The sequence below is a fragment of the Salmo salar genome, chromosome 17 (assembly GCF_965601325.2).
Source record: "Salmo salar chromosome 17, fSalSal1, whole genome shotgun sequence".
NCBI lineage: Eukaryota > Metazoa > Chordata > Actinopteri > Salmoniformes > Salmonidae > Salmo > Salmo salar.
In genome coordinates, this window is record NC_138307.1 from 25,003,719 (window position 1) to 25,022,153 (window position 18,435).

Genomic DNA, 18,435 nt, shown 5'->3' on the forward strand with positions numbered 1-18,435 from the left:
GTTTTTCCTCAGCTTATCGAGGTAACTCTGTCTAGGAAGCATAGTGTTACCTTACACTGTGTGTGTGAGCCTTTCTATTCAGGCTCACTGTGCATGTTATGACTTTACCTCCCCACTTAGTGCTGGAGCACTTAGGTAGCACAAACCCCCCCACCCAGCCCCTCTGTGAGTCACAACCTTTACCTTCTGACTCCCATCCACCACTCTTTTCTCCCCCCCCCCCCCCCCCCACCACCACCACGTCCTGTTGTTGGTTCAACTCTGCAGCTGGTTAATGCTAGGTGCACAACAGCAGAGAAGGACCAGAAAGATTTCACCAACAGGTTACTGACAGTGACAGGAGAGAGTGACACCCAGGTATACTGCCACCCTGTCAACCTGTCACTCACGCCACCACCGTCACTCATGCTATCATCACCGCCATCCCCGTCAAGATGGCCACTCCATGACAAGACGTACATCTGTGCTGCCCTGTAGTCAGAAACAATCAATCAATCAGTCAATCAATCAATAAATTAAGCTGTCTATCAAGCAGTCATTCAATAAATTAAGCAGTCATTCAATAAATTAAGCAGTTAATCAATCAATCAAGCAGTTAATCAATCAATCAAGCAGTTAATCAATCAATTAAACTGTCAATCTGTCATTCAATCAATCAAGCAGTCTATCAATCTGTCAATCAATCAAGCAGTCTTTACAGTAACATTTGTCTGAAAGTACTTCAAAGTAACTTTTACAGAAAGTAGCCCGATCTCCAAAAGGCAAACAACAGCACCTGCAGTGTGGTCAAACCGTCTCCCCAGTTCAGTTATTCACCTGGCCTCCCCTGCACTCACAAACACTCGCTGGTACCCTTTAATGTAGTTTTGCAGTGTTCTCTTGACATGCAGTGGTCTGTAGTGTGCTTTAGTCACAAAGACTCACCTGTAGTGAATCATCTGTAGGCAGACACTCACCTGTTGGTCTGGTTATCATGCGGCAAGGTGATTTCACACACACTACAAAGTATTCCTTTGTAGTCAGGCAGAGTTTAGCACCTGTAATCCGATACTCCGACTCTGTGTAATGGCCACCCATGGTTACCTGGTTACCTAGCAACCTGACCACAGTCAGACCTATGCTGTCTCCTCTCCTATAGGTCATGTGTGGAATTAATGAATGAAGATGAAAAATACTTTATTCATCCATTTTCCTTACAGTCCACAGAAATGTCTTGTTTTATTACCCAACCCGAGAGAGACACACACACACACAATGAAAGAGTGTTGGGCCAGTAACCGAAAGGTTGGTGGTTCGAATACTCGACCTGTGAAGGGGAAAGATCTGTCTGTGTCCTTGAGGAACGAACTTAACCCTAATTTGCTCCAGGGGCGCTATGGCTTGTTAACTCAGCAAAAAGAAAACGTCATCTCACTGTCAACTGCGTTTATTTTCAGCAAACTTAACATTTGTAAATATTTGTATGAACATAAGATTCAACAACTGAGACATAAACTGAACAAGTTCCACAGACGTGACTAACAGATGGAATAATGTGTCCCTGAACAAAGGGGGGGGTCAAAAATAACAGTCAGTATCTACAGTGCATCTCCTCATGGACAGCACCAGATTTGCCAGTTCTTGCTGTGAGATGTTACCCCACTCTTCCACCAAGACACCTGCAAGTTCCCAGACATTTCTGGAGGGAATGGCCCTAGCCCTCACCCTCCGATCCAACAGGTCCCAGATGTGCTCAATGGGATTGAGATCAGGGCTCTTCACTGGCCATGGCAGAACACTGACATTCCTGTCTTGCAGGAAATCACGCACAGAATGAGCAGTATGGCTGGTGGCATTGTCATGCTGGAGGGTCATGTCAGGATGAGCCTGCAGGAAGGGTACCACATGAGGGAGGAGGATGTCTTCACTGTAACACACAGCGCTGAGATTGCCTGCAATGACAACAAGCTCAGTCCGATGATGCTGTGACACACTGCCCCAGACCATGACGGACCCTCCCCCTCCAAATTGATCCGCTCCAGAGTACAGGCCTCTGTGTAACGCTCATTCCTTCGACGATAAATGCGAATCCGACCATCAGCCCTGGTGAGACATAACCGTGACTCGTCAGTGAAGAGCACTTTTTGCCACTCCTGTCAGGTCCAGCGACGATGGGTTTGTGCCCATAGGCGACGTTGTTGCTGGCGATGTCTGGTGACGACCTGCCTTACAACAGGCCGACAAGCCCTCAGTCCAGCCTCTCTCAGCCTATTGCGGACAGTCTGAGCACTGATGGAGGGATTGTGCGTTCCTGGTGTAATTCGGGCAGTTGTTGTTGCCATCCTGTACCTGTCCCGCAGGTGTGATGTTCGGATGTACCGATCCTGTGCAGGTGTTGTTACACGTGGTCTGCCACTGCGAGGACGATCAGCTGTCCGTCCTGTCTCCCTGTAGCGCTGTCTTAGGCGTCTCACAGTACGGACATTGCAATTTATTGCCCTGGCCACGTCTGAAGTCCTCATGCCTCCTTGCAGCATGCCTAAGGCACATTCACGCAGATGAGCAGGGACCCTGAGCATCTTTCTTTTGGTGTTTTTCAGAGTCAGTAGAAAGGCGTCTTTAGTGTCCTAACTGTGACCTTAATTTCCTACCGTCTGTAAGCTGTTAGTGTCTTAACGACCGTTCCACAGGTCCATGTTCATTCATTGAACAAGCATGGGAAACCGTGTTTAAACCCTTTACAATGAAGATCTGTGAAGTTATTTGGATTTTACGAATTATCTTTGAAAGACAAGGTCCAGAAAAAGGCACATTTCTTTTTTTTGCAGAGTTTGTGAAACATCAAATAACTGTCAGTGCATGCATTAAAACCACCATTAGAGTAGACTGTTGGTTTACAGGGCAAAGCTACAGTACAATGAGAAGAACTAATCAGCTAGTTGTCTTGTCGTGGAGTGGTCTCTTGTTGCTACCCATCATTCATTCATTTTCCTTTTCCTCATGTCATTCTTCTACCCTCTTCTGTTTCCTGCCTTATGTCATCTTCCCCTCCCTCCCTCCCTGTTGGGTTTCTCTGCTGGTGTCATGTGGGTTTCCAATCACCTCACCTGTCTTGTGTGACCATGGCTAGTGTCTTGATGGACGTCCATGGCCGTGGTGGTCTGAACATCTGTTTGAGATATATATTTCTGTGGGTTTTATTTTCTGTTTATTTTCATTCACCACGGACAGACCCTCTCCAGCCGGTCCGAGACGACACACTGAATGTTTTACACTCCGTTAAAGGGAGAGAAAAGAGCGATTTGGAGAAGGGCAGAGCTGGACAGAGGATGTGTATGTGAGGCTACTTTGAGCCAGTGTGTCTGCTGACAGGAGGAAGCGTTGCTCCTCCGTGTGTGTTGGTGTTCCTCTGTGTGAAGGAGAGAGGAATATATATTCTTAAAATACAGTGTTTTGGTGAGCCCTCAGAGCTTCCTGCTCCAGAGAGTACTATGATATTAGTCAGACAATGACTCTTGACAGGAAATGTCCATTTTCCCTGGTGTTGTCTGGAGCAGAAAGGCCTGACGTGTCTGTTTACTCTTTATATCAAGGGCAGTAAGAGCAATGAGCACTTACACTGCAGCTTCTGTCCACGAATAATCAGATCCTAAACCTCTGCAGTGATCACACACACACACACACACACACACACACACACACACACACACACCAACAGCCTCCTTTTATTCCTGCGAGTGGAGTGAGGTATCATTTAAGCATGATGTCAATGTTATGTTCGGAGAATGACGATCATTTAAATTATGATTTGATTAGTCATAAAAACCCTAATCATTCATTTTGTTTGCATGAAGGCAGGGATAAAAAGGGGCGAGTTTCACTCACGTACAATACTGCACACACCCCCCTGAGAGGTTAAGGAAATGGGGATTGGCTCAGGAGAAAGATTGACAGGTCTGATATGTCTTAGGTGTTTCAAGGGCGACTGGACTCTCTCGCCGTGGCAACCATCAAAGCCCTGACGACGGTGATGCACAAGTCACCTGCTGCAAAGGTGAACTACACACACACACACACACACACACACACAACCCAACATATCCATATATAGACTGATCCACAAACAGTATTGCTAACAGTTTAGTCCCGCCCCTACAGGAGGTGTTCAAGGAGCGGATTGGCTACACTCACCTGTTTGAGGTTCTGGTCTCCCTGGGCCAGCCCTCCAGACACCTGCTGAAGGAACTGATGAATATGGTGAGAGATTCCCTCTGTCACCGGAGTTCTTCTGTTCTTGTCATATTAAAGTCCAACCTATTTCCCCATAGTAGACTACTTTTGACAGGATTTTACATTGACTTTAAATGCCGCTGTAACACAAGGCCTATTGCTTTTTTAGTTTAAGGCCTAAAACCAAAATGCTCTAACAAGCCTTCTACTATCTATACACTGATTATGGGCATATTGTCTTCTGGCTCATAGTCACAGGAGCATCACTCTACATAGAGAATAGGGTTGCATTTGGGACATAAAACCCCCTGTATATCTGTGCACTTACCCGCTGTGTGTCGTGTCTGCCCACTCTCTCTCCCTCTCTCCTTCCCCGCCCTCCCCTCCCTCTCTCTCTCTCAGGCTGTGGAGGGTGAACACAGCTCGGTGGGTATCCTGGGCATCAGTAACGTGGAGCCCCTGCTCCTCCTCATCCAGTGGCTCCCAGAGATGGACTCTGCTGAGCTGCAGGTGTTCACTGCCGACTGGCTCCGCCGCCTCTGCTGCATCAACCGACAGACTCGCGCCACCTGCGTCAACGCCGCCATGGCCGTGCGGCTCCTCGCCACCCTCGGGCACCACGCTCGCCTGCACCGGGCGTGTGCGGAAAGCCTTGTCGGTTTGCTAGGGTCGCTGGGGAGCCAGTCGCTGAGCGGTGGTGAGCTCCTCCAGTTACTCAGGCTTCTGAGGCCGCTGGAGCCCGGGCAGGCTCACCCGTACGTGGGCCCGGTGTTGAGGGCGGTCCTGGGCATGGTGCGGAAGCAGGGTCTGGAGAGCGCCATGCAGTACTTTGATCTGTCACCCAGCATGGCTGGCATCGCCGTGCCAATGGTGATGCGCTGGCCGGGCCCCGCCTTCAGCTTCCTGGCCTGGCTCTCATTGGACCAGGACCAGCAGGGACTGCCCGGCAAGGGGGACAAGAGGAAGCAACTGTACAGGTGAGAGAGACGGAGGGTGAGAGAGACGGAGGGTGAGAGAGACGGAGGGTGAGAGAGACGGAGGGTTGAGTGATCTAGGGAGAGGGATGGATGGATGGATGGAGGTGGATGAGGTAGAATTGGTGGTCGAGGGAGGGAGGGAGGGAGGGTCGATGGAGGGAGGGAGGGTGGAGGGAGGGAGAGGGACGGAAAGAGGGATGGGGAGAGACAGGAGGATGGGGAGAGACAGGTTAAGAGTGTGTAATGTGCTCTGTTGTCTGTTCCTCTGTAGTTTTTTCACCCCGGGAGGAACGGGCTTGGAGGCCTTCATCAGTTCAGCAGGGGTACTGGTGGTTGCCGTGTGCACCAAGAAGGAGTACATGACAGTGATGCTACCAGACTACTCTTTCTGTGACTCACTCTGGGTGAGTGACATCATCACTTTTCTGTAGGCTTGTCTGTGTCATAGAATTAAATATAGACCACTAAAATGGATATATCTCTATGGTCTGTATGGCTGGCTGCCGACAGGGTGAGTTGTGGGAGATTGAGTCCTGTGTGTGTTCTGCCCACAGCACAGTATTGGTGTAGTCCATGTACCGGGGAAGAGGCCGTTTGGACAGAGTCTAGTTTACATCTATGTAGATGGACAGCAGAAACTGTCAGCACCACTCAAGTACCCAACCATGACAGAGGTGAGAGTTACCATGAATTACATTGTGTGTGCGCGTGTTGTTTATATACATTTGTGTGTATGTTTTTGCCCGTGAACTCATATTCAGTTCCCTGACTGTGTTTCTGCCCCCTCAGCCTTTCACCTCCTGCTGCATCGGCTCAGCAGGCCATCGGACCACCACGCCACCCCCCTCCCAAATCTCAGACCCCCCCTTGTCCGGGGCGCCCCCTTCCGCCCGCTCCTCCCTGGGGGGCATCCTGTCGACCCAGGGCTGGGGGAGCCTCCTGGGGGGCAAGCCTGAGTCGGTCACCAAGTTGATCTCGGCGGGGACGCAGGACAGCGAGTGGGGCAGCCCCACCTCCCTGCAGGGCCAGCTGGGTAGCGTCATGGTGTTCCATGAAGCACTGCAGCCCAACCACGTCAAGGCCCTCTGCAGCCCCGGTGAGAGAGATGGGGAGAATCTAAATAGCATTTCCTTGATTCCTCGCATCCTCTCTTCTCGCCTCCGTCTCAACCTACTGGATGAAATGGTCAGCAGGGAGGGACCTCTGATGTTCTCATCCAATGGGTTTTGAGGAAGCGACGAGAGAGGACGCAAGGATTCAGGGAAATGCAATTGGGTTTCTCCCATAGAACGATTTTAAAATGCATCCCTGAACGTTCCTTCCTTCATTGAGATAATCTCTGATCTGATCGGGATTGGATTATTGAAGCCAATGGACTCTCTCCATTGATTCTCTCCCTGAAGTGTGGACCCGTTGACTCTTCATGCTTTTACAGGCATTAGATTGATGTAAGCATTGGCTGAGAAAGTTTCCACCATATTTCTCACACCTCTTCATTTCTGTTGGATATCCATGAAGGGGAGAGACTGAGTGCATATCCACTTCGGGGAGAAGTCTCGTCAATCAAATGTTGTCAGAACAGCGATTTCTTCAAATGAAGGAAGGATGCATTTCATGAGCATTGGAACATGGCCAGGGACAGGGTTATAGTAATGTTATCTTTGGTTGGTTTCCTTCTCTTCTCAGGGCCAAACTGTATTTCTCCTTTCAAGACCCAGGAGGCAGAGCTCGGTGACCTCGCAACTAAACTCCTGCTGCACTACTCCCCCAAGGTGATTGGACAAGGCTACTGTCAATCATTTACCTCATTACTCCCCGCCCATGCTTTATTATTACAGTCATGGATGTTAATGACTTGTCAGTTATGACAGGCATTGTAACAATTCATTAGTTCCCCTGGTTCCTATAGGCTTGTCAGTTGTGACAGGCGGTGTAACAAGGAAATATGTCTCCTGGTTCCTATAGGCTTGTCAGTTGTGACAGGCGGTGTAACAAGGAAATATGTCTCCTGGTTCCTATAGGCTTGTCAGTTGTGACAGGCGGTGTAACTAGGAAATATGTCTCCTGGTTCCTATAGGCTTGTCAGTTGTGATAGGCGGTGTAACTAGGAAATATGTCTCCTGATTCCTATAGGCTTGTCAGTTGTGATAGGCGGTGTAACTAGGAAATATGTCTCCTGGTTCCTACAGGCTTGTCGGAACCCCATCTGTCTGGACCTGTCCCCCAACCTCCTCCATGGGCGTCTGACTGGGAACAAGGTTGTCAACTGGGACATCAAGGTATGATTTAGGAATGACAACATATTCTCCTAATTTTTATTGTTGAATATTTGATTGGATGGTTGATGGGTGGTGTGTAGTGTAGAGGTTACATAAGTCAATCAGTAGCTGCAAGATTGCTGTTTCCATTCCCTGCCAGGCAATAGGGTGTTGTCTTGCGGGATGGTTACAGGGCAAAATTATATTCAATGCCGTCTCTGATTATTTCCTCCGTTCTGATTCCGCCTCTGGTTAATTTTCCCCATTCTGATTCCGCCTCTGGTTAATTTTCCCCGTTCTGATTCAGCCTCTGGTTAATTTTCCCCGTTCTGATTCAGCCTCTGGTTAATTTTCCCCGTTCTGATTCAGCCTCTGGTTAATTTTCCCCGTTCTGATTCCGCCTCTGGTTAATTTTCCCCGTTCTGATTCAGCCTCTGGTTAATTTTCCCCGTTCTGATTCCGCCTCTGGTTAATTTTCCCCGTTCTGATTCAGCCTCTGGTTAATTTTCCCCGTTCTGATTCCGCCTCTGGTTAATTTTCCCCGTTCTGATTCCGCCTCTGGTTAATTTTCCCCGTTCTGATTCAGCCTCTGGTTAATTTTCCCCGTTCTGATTCCGCCTCTGGTTAATTTTCCCCGTTCTGATTCAGCCTCTGGTTAATTTTCCCCGTTCTGATTCCGCCTCTGGTTAATTTTCCCCGTTCTGATTCACACTCCTGTGTTCAGGATATGATCAATTGCGTGGGAGGTCTACCTGTCCTCTTCCCCATCCTGGAGCAACTCACCCTGCTGACCTTTGAGAACCACACCGCTGCCGACCCCACGGGGTCAGAGTTGATCAGCCCCACCCCTGACGTGGCCACCTCCCCTGGGGACGGGGACTGGGTCATCTTGCCCTCCAACAGGTCCTCAGGTGAGTCCCCAAACACATCATGTTTAGCTTTAGGTGATAATACAAGCATTACAGTTACTGAACTGAAACTAAGTGTGTGCCTGTGTGTGTTTCAGAGGCGCGTCTGGAGAAGAACCTGGTTGCCACGTTCCTGCTGGTGCTGAAGCACTTCCTGCAGCGTCACCCCATCAACCAGGAGAGCCTGCTGCACTCCCATGGAGTAGCCACCCTGGGGGGACTGATGCAGAAGGTTTAGAGACTCTGTTAACCTCACTGGGCTAGGTGGGACGCTTGTGTTCCACCTACTCAACAGCCAGTGGAATCCCGTGGCGCGATATTCAAATACCTTAGAAATGCTATTACTTCAATTTCTCAAACATATGACTATTTTACACCATTTTAAAGACAAGACTCTCGTTAATCTAACCACACTGTCCGATTTCAAAAAGGCTTTACAACGAAAGCAAAACATTAGATTATGTCAGCAGAGTACCCAGCCAGAAATAATCAGACACCCATTTTTCAAGCTAGCATATAATGTCACAAAAAACAAAACCACAGCTAAATGCAGCACTAACCTTTGATGATCTTCATCAGATGACACTCCTAGGACATTATGTTATACAATACATGCATGTTTTGTTCAATCAAGTTCATATTTATATCAAAAACCAGCTTTTTACATTAGCATGTGACTAGCATTCCCACCGAACACTTCCGGTGAATTTACTAAATTACTCACGATAAACGTTCACAAAAAACATAACAATTATTTTAAGAATTATAGATACAGAACTCCTTTATGCAATCGCTATGTCCGATTTTAAAATAGATTTTCGGCGAAAGCACATTTTGCAATATTCTGAGTAGATAGCCCGGCCATCACAGGCTAGCTAATTTGACACCCACCAAGTTTGGCCCTCACCAAACTCAGATTTACTATAAGAAAAATTGGATTACCTTTGCTGTTCTTTGTCAGAATGCACTCCCAGGACTTCTACTTCAATAACAAATATTGGTTTGGTTCCAAATAATCCATAGTTATATCCAAATAGCGGCGTTTTGTTCGTGCGTTCAAGACACTATCCGAAGGGTAAAGAAGGGTGACATGCTCGGTGCGTTGCGTGAAAACAAATTCCAAAAGATTCCATTACCGTACTTCGAAGCATGTCAAACGCTGTTTAAAATCAATTTTTATGAGATTTTTCTCGTAAAAAAGCGTTAATATTCCGACCGGGAAACCCAGTTTTCGTTCAAAGACTGAAAATGAAAACATGGAGTCGACTCGTGCACACGCGCCCCAGTCTCATTGTTCTCAGATCGACCACTATCCAAATGCGCTACTGTTTTTCAGCCATGGCCTGCAAAGTCATCATTCAAAGTTCTGGCGCCTTCTGAGAGCCTATGGGAGCGTTAGAAAATGTCACGTTATGCCAGAGATCCCCTGTTTTGGATAGAGATGATCAAGAAGGCCAAGATATGGTCAGAGAGGGCGCTTCCTGTTTGGAATCTTCTCAGGTTTTGGCCTGCCAAATGAGTTCTGTTATACTCACAGACACCATTCAAACAGTTTTAGAAACTTTAGGGTGTTTTCTATCCAAATCAAACAATTATATGCATATTCTAGTTACTGGGCAGGAGTAGTAACCAGATTAAATCGGGTACGTTTTTTATCCGGCCGTGCAAATACTGACCCCTATCCCCAACAGGTTAACGCTTTCTTTGTCTGTCTGTCTCTCCCTCTGGCTCTTTCATTCTCTCTTTGTACATGTAGATGGGGGTAAAGTGACTATGCATAGATGATAAACAGTGAGTAGCAGCAGTGTAAAAAAGAAAGGGGGGGGGTTGTCAATGTAAATGTTCCAGGTTGCCATTTGCTTAATTGTTGCAGAGGGAGGTGTTTAGTCCCATGGTCCTTAACTTAGTGATGAGCTTTGTGGGCACTATGGTGTTGAACACTGAGCTCTTGTCAATGAACAGCATTCTCACATAGGTGTTCCTTTTGTCCAGGTGGGAAAGGCCAGTGTTGGAGTGCGATTGAGATTGCGTCATCTGTGGATCTGTTGGGGTGGTATGCAAATTGGAGTGGGTCTATGGTTTCTGGGATAATGGTGTTGATGTGAGTCATGACCAGCCTTTCAAAGCACTTCATGGCCACCGACATGAGTGCCACAGGCGGTAATCATTTGGGCAGGTTACCTTCGCTTCCTTGGGCACAGGGACTATAGTGGTCTGCTTGAAACATGTAGGTATTACAGACTCGGTCAGGGAGAGGTTGAAAATGTCAGTGAAGACACTTGCCAGTTGGTCCGCGCATGCTCCGAGTACGCGTCCTGGTAATCTGTCTGGCCCTGCGGCCTTGTGAATGTTGAACTGTTTAAAGGTCTTGCTCACATCGGCTATGGAGAGCGTGATCACAGTCGTCCGGAACAGCTGGTGTTCTCATGCATGCTTCAGTGTTGCTTGCCTCGATGCGAGCATAAAAGGCATTTAGCTCGTTTGGTAGGCTCGCGTCACTGGGTAGCTCGCGGCTGGGTTTTCCTTTGTAGTCCATAATAGTTTGCAAGCCCTGACACATCCGACGAGCGTCAGAGCCAGTGTAGTAGAATTCAATCTTAGTCCTGTATTTACGCTTTGCCTGTTTGATGGTTCGTCTGAGGGCGTAGCGGGCTTTCTTGAATGCTTCCGGGTTAGTGTCCCGCTCCTTGAAAGCAGCAGCTCTAGCCTTTAGCTCAGTGAGGATGTTGCCTGTAATCCATGGCTTCTGGTTGGGATATGTACGTACAGTCACTGTGGGGGGGGGGGCGTCGTCGATGCACTTATTGATGAAGCCGGTGACTGAGGTGGTATACTCTCAATGCCATTGGATGAATCCCGAAACATATTCCAGTCTGTGCTAGCAAAGCAGTCCTGTAGCGTAGCATCCGCGTCATCTGACCACTTCCGTATTCAGCAAGTCACTGATACTTCCTTCTTTAGTTTTTGCTTGTTAGAATTATGGTCAGATTTGCCAAATAGAGGGCGAGGGGGAGCTTTGTATGCGTCTCGGTGTGTGTGTGTAGTAAAGGTGTCTATAGTTTTTTTGTGACATGCTGGTAGAAATTAGGTAACACGGATTTAAGTTTGCCTGCATTAAAGTCCCGCCCACTAGGATGAGTATTTTCTTATTTGCTTATGGCCTTATACAGCTCATTGAGTGTGGTCTTAGTGCCAGCATCAGTTTGTGGTGGTAAATAGACTGCTACAAAAAATATAGATGAAAACTCTCTTGGTAGATAGAGTACCTCATGATAAGCTGTAGATCACACTATCTCAGGCGAGCAATGCCTCAAGACCTCCTTAATATTAGACATCGCGCACCAGCTGTTATTGACAAATAGACACACCCCCACCCCTCATCTTACCAGACGTAGCTATTCTGTCCTGCCGATGCAAGGAAAACCCAGCCAACTGAATATTAATTGTCATCGTTTAGCTACGACTCGGTGAAACATAAGATATTACAGTATTTAATGTCCTGTTGGTAGGATAGTCTCGTGCGGAGATCATCCAGTTTATTTTCCAGTGATTGCACGTTGGCCAATAGAACGGATGTTTGAGGCAGGTTACACACTTGCCAACGATTCTCACAAGGCACCCCAATATCCCCCCCCCCCCCCTGTATTTCCGTATTTTTTTCACGTGAATGACATGGATTTGGGCCTGGTCTCGGAGAAGCTGTATATCCTTCTCGTCAGACTCATTAAATAAATAATCTTCGTCCAGTTCGAGATCAGTAATTACTGTTCTGATATCCAGAAGCTATTTTCGGTCATAAGAGACCAGCAACATTTGTACAAAATAAGTTACGTGCAATGCAAAAAAAACACACAAAATATCACAGTTGGTTAGGAGCCCGTAAAACGGCAGCCTTTCTCTCGCTCTCGCTCGCTCTCTCGCTCTCTCGCGCTCTCTCTCGCGCTCTCTCTCGCGCTCTCTCAATCTTTCTCTCTCTTTTTGTCATTCTCTCTCGCTCTCTTTGTCTCTGTCATTCTCTCTCTCCTCTCTCTCTTACTAATTCTCTCTGTTTGCATGTGTGTTTTTCTCTCTGTGTAGCTGCCTGCCAGTCTGGTGGATGTGAGTGTCTTGGTGTCTGCTCAGCTCCTGGTGGAGCAGGTTACCTATGAAAAGAACCAACAGCTGCTGCAGCAACTCCACACACACCTTCTGTTCAACTTCAGCATCTGGAACCTGGGAGACTTCCCCCTGCGCATCGGTGAGCACCTGGGACCATGGGTCTGTGTGGGGGGTTCACGTGTGAGTCGATATGAGAGTGTGATTGGTTGCAAATCCAGGAACAAGTTGAAGTTTGTTCCACCTGAGCAAGTCAGAGACCACTATAATGACACACCACATGCGTTTGATGGACCCTTTTTGTCTTCTTCTAATGCTACATTCACCTGCTAGTCGGAACTCTGAAGTTTCCGACTTGCTAACTGGTTGAACGCGGCACGTGTATAACTACGAGTTAGCAAGTCAGGAAATTTCAGAGTTTGCTAGTTCTGACTAGAACGTGAACACGGCATAATGCCTCTTAAGGGGAAAGTAATCCAAAAGTAACTGACAGTAATCAAATGAAGTTAGAGTTTGGGTAATCCAAAAGTTCCGTTACTGATTCCATTTTTGGACAGGGAGCTAGTAACGTAACGGATTACATTTAGAATGTAACCTATCCATCCCTGTGTGTGTGTGACTCTTGTTTCTCGTGGTGATGAAGGTCACATCCAGTACATGTCCACCGTCATCAAAGAAAACAGGAAGCAGTTCCGGAAGAAATACGGAGTTCAATTTCTACTGGACACCATTCGCCTTTACTACGGGTGGGACTCCATTTCCCAGAATGCTCAGCTTCTGGTTTTTACTCATGATTCTTAATTGTCCTATTCTAGCTCCATCTGTTACATGAGATGTATGTATTTTAATAACTGTACAAGTTCTACAGTCAACTTGATTTGTCATAAAATAATATTTGATTTGTCATAAAATATATATTTTTTAAATAAATGATTCTTAATCTGTTAGTAAGAGTGTCAGCAGGGAGGGAGATATTAGTGAAGATGACAATCAGACCATCCGAGCATCCCTCTGCGGCCTCCTGAAGTATTACATCAGCAAGGGTATGACCCAGGAGGAGATGCACAGCATTCTGGGATACATCGCTGCCATCGGAGACGAGGAACAGGTGAGGGATGGATGGATGGATGGATGGATGGATGGATGGATGGAAGGGAGGAACGGACAGATGATGGTCCATGACTCCGTTACAATATTACCACTAATGAAGCCATGCATCGTGTCATAGATTAACATGTATAAAGCAGACGTCCTGTAGTCAGGACTCCACTCCATATGAGTTCCATTGAAGACAAGATGGTTAATAGACTGGCTATTACCCAATGTGGAAGACCGAGTGCAATTCAATCTCTCTCACTTATTGACCCTCTGAATAAACCCAAGTTGTCTTCAATATCCATGTACTGGAATAACACTTAGAAATCCTATGAAGACCATTGCTGTGGTGTCGATGAGGGAGCAGCTGCCAGCTCTGTGCCTGGCACGGTGGTGAGGGCTGTGTGTTTACAGCCTGCGGTTACACTAAGGATAGCCCTGGTCCATGGCCTGCTGGTTACCTAGGCCTCTGGAAGAAAGCTTTCCCCCTCTAATAGCCTTCAGCTGGCTGCTCTGTTTAACTGACTGTGGCAGGCCTCTGTCTCTCAAGGCCCAGCCTCCCATCCACTCACTGGCATTCAATGAGGATCTGTTTCCTGTGTGTCCGTGTCCTTCCTCTCTCCCTCCTTTCCTCCAGCTCTTTTTCCTGTCTGTCTTATCCTCTTACATAGGTTTCTATACACGGCCTGTGACATCATGGCATGTGACATATGCTCACTGCAATGTCGAGTGTTCATCCTCCGCAGTTTCTTCTCTCCATCCTACCCATTATTAGACTGTTCTGTCTCCTCTCCATCCTACCCATTATTAGACTGTTCTGTCTCCTCTCCATCCTACCCATTATTAGACTGTTCTGTCTCCTCTCCATCCTACCCATTATTAGACTGTTCACTCCCTGAAACCACACTCATCATTTACTTACTCTCTCCACTTAACTCAATCCTTGTGTGTGTGTGTGTGTGTGTGTGTGTGTGTGTGTGTGTGTGTGTGTGTGTGTGTGTGTTGGCGGGCGCCTTGGTGGAGTTGCTAACCAAATGTCTGTGTGTGTGTCCGTCTAGCTGTGTGGAGTGATAGAGTTGCTGCTAAGTCTGCTCCAGACCAGTGCTGCCAGGGACCAGCTTTTCCTGCTGCTGTTTGAGCCGGGGGCGGCCGACTCCTGCTACGCCCTGCTGCTCAACACCAAACACTCAGACCGCCTCCGAGAGCTCGTCTTCAAGGTGAGGGACCTCCTCACACATACACCTGTCCACACACACACACACACAATACACGGATATGTTTAAGTGTGTTGTGGTTTTGAGCGATGGGGCTTCTGAATTTGTCAGTTTTGGACATGCAGAACTTACTGGCCTGGAAATGTTTTGGATTTATTTTTTAATGTAATTTTACTTTCAATATGTGGAGTTGGTTATGTTGTGCAGATGAGTCAATACTTTCACTAGGTACTATACAAGACCTTTCTCTTTTGGACATTGAATGCTGCTAATGTAACATCATTTAATGGTCTTTGCCGTGTGTGAGTCCAGATGTTTGACCGCATGCTGCGCTGCGACCGTGTCTATGAGAAGAACAAGCAGAGGCTGAAGCTGAGGGAGGTGGGATACTCTGGTCTCTCCCTGCTCTTCTCTGACCTCCACATCACCCCCTCCCTCGTCAAGAGCCTGCTCAACCAGGTGCTCCACACAGGTGGGTGACGGTGTCTCTCACACCCTATCAGTGTCCACCATACCATTATTCAAATATGTTTCTGGGGACTAGATCACTCGATGGTTGGAGACGGCTCCTTCAACAGCCAATCATCAGCGTCGTTTTTAAATTCCATTCAATAAATAGTTATTGTGTCCGAAGGGTAATTCATTTGCAACTTTACAAATATATACAAAACAGCAAACAAATTCAATAGTAAAAGGTTTTTTACCGAAGCAATATCTACAGTAACGCAGGTGAAGTCGTTTCATTTCATTGGCCAATAAAAAGGAATTAGTACTGACTCTGCTTTACCCAGCTGTCCCTATAGACCTTTGTAGATGTGGTGTTCAGCCCTTGCATAGTTTTGATTGGCTGGCTCTACTCCTGTGACTCCATGGGAGTGTGATTTAGTGGCCAATCAATGAAGCGTTGAGGGCTGAATGATTGGCTCGGGTGAGGCTGAAGTTGCAGGGAGTACAGACTGCAGAGAATGGCTTCCTCTCCATAAATAAATAAATGACTGAATGAATGGCTGGAGAGAGTCAGGGCGGTTCTGCAGTGAGGTTTGTATGGGCAAAGGGCAGGAGAAGGAAATCAATGTTTCTCCAGTGTACTTCAGATTTACATTTTAGTCATTTAGCAGACGCTCTTATCCAGAGCGACTTACAGTAGTGAATGCATACATTTCATACATTTTTTTCCCCCGTACTGGTCCCCCGTGGGAATCGAACCCACAACCCTGGCGTTGCAAACACCATGCTCTACCAACTGAGCCACACGGGACCCGTGTTTTACCCATTCAGTTATATCGACAGATCAATTAGGGTTATGTTCAGCTGGGACAAAACATTTAGAAACAGTGAGGTACTTCCTGAACACACATTTCTGCCTTCCGTTGCAAAATGTTTTTATACTGTGTGCCCTACTGAACATTACCCAGTACTATGGTGTGGCCCAACAGATAATAGAGATACAGTCAATGTGTACTCTACTAAATTATATGGCTATGGCTCATCATGTTGACCTTTGACCCCCCCTAGATCATGTGGTGAGCTACAAGGACCTTATGGCCCTGGTCCAGCTGACTCACCGGGCCGGGCCCAGCGTACGCCTGCTCGTGTGCAATAGGGTGAGGGAACAGAGCACGCACACACACTACGTTATTAAAACGACACACATACAAGTGGTATAAGCTTGTCCTCAGGATAGAAACAGACATCTTCCTACATACCAGATGTTGATATCCATAATAATTCAATCACAACATCAACCATAAACAGAAATGCATGATATTACTTTGAAATCTTTGAAATTAAGTTATTATAAAAGCGATTATGTGCTTGTGCTAAAATATCTGGTTTTGATCTTCCTAAAGCTCTATTCTGTCCCTCTATCCATCCCCCTCTCTCTATCCTTCCTCCTTCCCCCTCTCTGTATCCTTCCTCCTTCCCCCCCTCTCTCTATCCTTCCTCCTCTCTCTATCCTTCCTCCTCTCTCTATCCTTCCCCCCTCTCTGTATCCTTCCTCCTTCCCCCCCTCTCTCTATCCTTCCTCCTCTCTCTATCCTTCCTCCTCTCTCTATCCTTCCCCCTCTCTCTATCCTTCCCCCTCTCTCTATCCTTCCCCCCTCTCTGTATCCTTCCTCCTTCCCCCCCTCTCTCTATCCTTCCTCCTCTCTCTATCCTTCCTCCTCTCTCTATCCTTCCCCCCTCTCTCTATCCTTCCCCCCTCTCTCTATCCTTCCCCCCTCTCTCTATCCTTCCCCCTCTCTCTCTATCCTTCCCCCTCTCTCTATCCTTCCCCCTCTCTCTATCCTTCCCCCCTCTCTCTATCCTTCCCCCCTCTCTGTATCCTTCCTCCTTCCCCCCCTCTCTCTATCCTTCCTCCTCTCTGTATCCTTCCTCCTTCCCCCCCTCTCTCTATCCTTCCTCCTCTCTCTATCCTTCCCCCTCTCTCTATCCTTCCCCCCTCTCTCTATCCTTCCCCCCTCTCTCTATCCTTCCCCCCTCTCTCTATCCTTCCCCCCTCTCTCTATCCTTCCCCCCTCTCTCTATCCTTCCTCCTCTTTCTCCCTCGCTATCATTCCTTCCCTCCCTGCATCCCTCGTTCTTTCTCCATCCCCCAAAAAGATTTAATCATTGATAACATAAATAACATAAAAGTAAGCGTAATACTCATTGAATAATAAATAACAGGTCAGTAATGTTAAATGAGCAGTAATGAATACTCAGGTAGTAATATTACTGCTCTCTCTCCCTCTAGCTGTACCAGCTCCTCCAGTCCCAGCAGGACGCGGCGCGGGAGATCTCCAGACAGCTGTGCTGGCAGGAGACCCTGATGAGGCTGTTCCTGCGCTCCCCCTGCGAGGGCGGCCCGGGGCGGGGCGACGCTGCCAGCACCTGCAGCCTGGACCTCAACCTCAGCCGGGGCAGCGGCAGCCGCCTAGAACTTCCCCTGGAGAGGAGGGGCCGAGCAGGCAGCGCCGGAAGACTGGTGGATGAAGACCGCCTCAGCATGAGCTCCAGAAGATCAGTGGATAGTCTTGAAAACGGGGATGTACTTTCGCTTCTGGACACGCCCGTTAGTCAGATTGGGGAGGGCCAGTTGCTCAAGCCCTGGGCCTCTGGGGGAGGGAAAGCAGGGGGTTTGAGTTTGGACCTGTCCCACATGAGTGCCTATGAGGGCGGGGAGAGCGGCAACCAGACGCCGGGGAGCATGGTCAGCACGCCATCGCCACTGGAGACGTCAGCCAAGGCCTTCCCAGATACCTCGTCGGCGTCCCTCACCGAGGACAGCTTCCTGTTCAGCGACAACGTGTCATTGGGGGAGTCGTTCAGCTGCGCTGAGGTGAGACACCTGTCTATAGTGGTTTCCTCTCCTCTTCAGTGTAGCTAGCAAGTCACAGTTGCTGTATATCAATAGACTAAAGTGGTTTCCTCAAGGCCCTAGGAACAGTCTGGCTAGTCACAGTGGCTGTATATCAATAGTATAAATGGTCTTCCTTTCCTTCAGCTGCTCAAATTGGATATTTGAAAGCTAATTCCTGGTAGGGATCCAGATTACCCTATTGGTTTGTTCTGTATCCACCCTATTGGTTTGTTCTGTATCCACCCTATTGGTTTGTTCTGTATCCACCCTATTGGTTTGTTCTGTATCCACCCTATTGGTTTCTTCTGTATCCACCCTATTGGTTTCTTCTGTATC

At 47.7% G+C, this 18,435-nt stretch overlaps 1 protein-coding gene across 4 annotated transcripts in view; it reads left to right on the top strand.

Moving 5' to 3' along the window:
• The window catches only part of LOC106573958 (neurobeachin-like 1), a 61,519-nt gene that overhangs the window by 25,394 nt on the left and 17,690 nt on the right, over positions 1-18,435 (top strand). For 2 of the 4 annotated variants that reach the window (XM_082963654.1, XM_082963655.1), the window contains exons 12-29: positions 268-357; positions 3,950-4,033; positions 4,138-4,236; positions 4,612-5,186; positions 5,458-5,590; positions 5,741-5,860; positions 5,976-6,282; positions 6,873-6,958; positions 7,376-7,465; positions 8,169-8,355; positions 8,451-8,584; positions 12,430-12,589; positions 13,091-13,193; positions 13,396-13,555; positions 14,601-14,759; positions 15,069-15,228; positions 16,272-16,360; positions 17,494-18,078. In XM_082963654.1, coding sequence (XP_082819780.1) covers positions 268-357; positions 3,950-4,033; positions 4,138-4,236; positions 4,612-5,186; positions 5,458-5,590; positions 5,741-5,860; positions 5,976-6,282; positions 6,873-6,958; positions 7,376-7,465; positions 8,169-8,355; positions 8,451-8,584; positions 12,430-12,589; positions 13,091-13,193; positions 13,396-13,555; positions 14,601-14,759; positions 15,069-15,228; positions 16,272-16,360; positions 17,494-18,078 — 3,321 coding nt within the window. The remainder of the gene's footprint in view (positions 1-267; positions 358-3,949; positions 4,034-4,137; positions 4,237-4,611; positions 5,187-5,457; positions 5,591-5,740; positions 5,861-5,975; positions 6,283-6,872; positions 6,959-7,375; positions 7,466-8,168; positions 8,356-8,450; positions 8,585-12,429; positions 12,590-13,090; positions 13,194-13,395; positions 13,556-14,600; positions 14,760-15,068; positions 15,229-16,271; positions 16,361-17,493; positions 18,079-18,435) is intronic. The other 2 variants (XM_082963656.1, XM_082963657.1) reach the window with 1 other exon arrangement.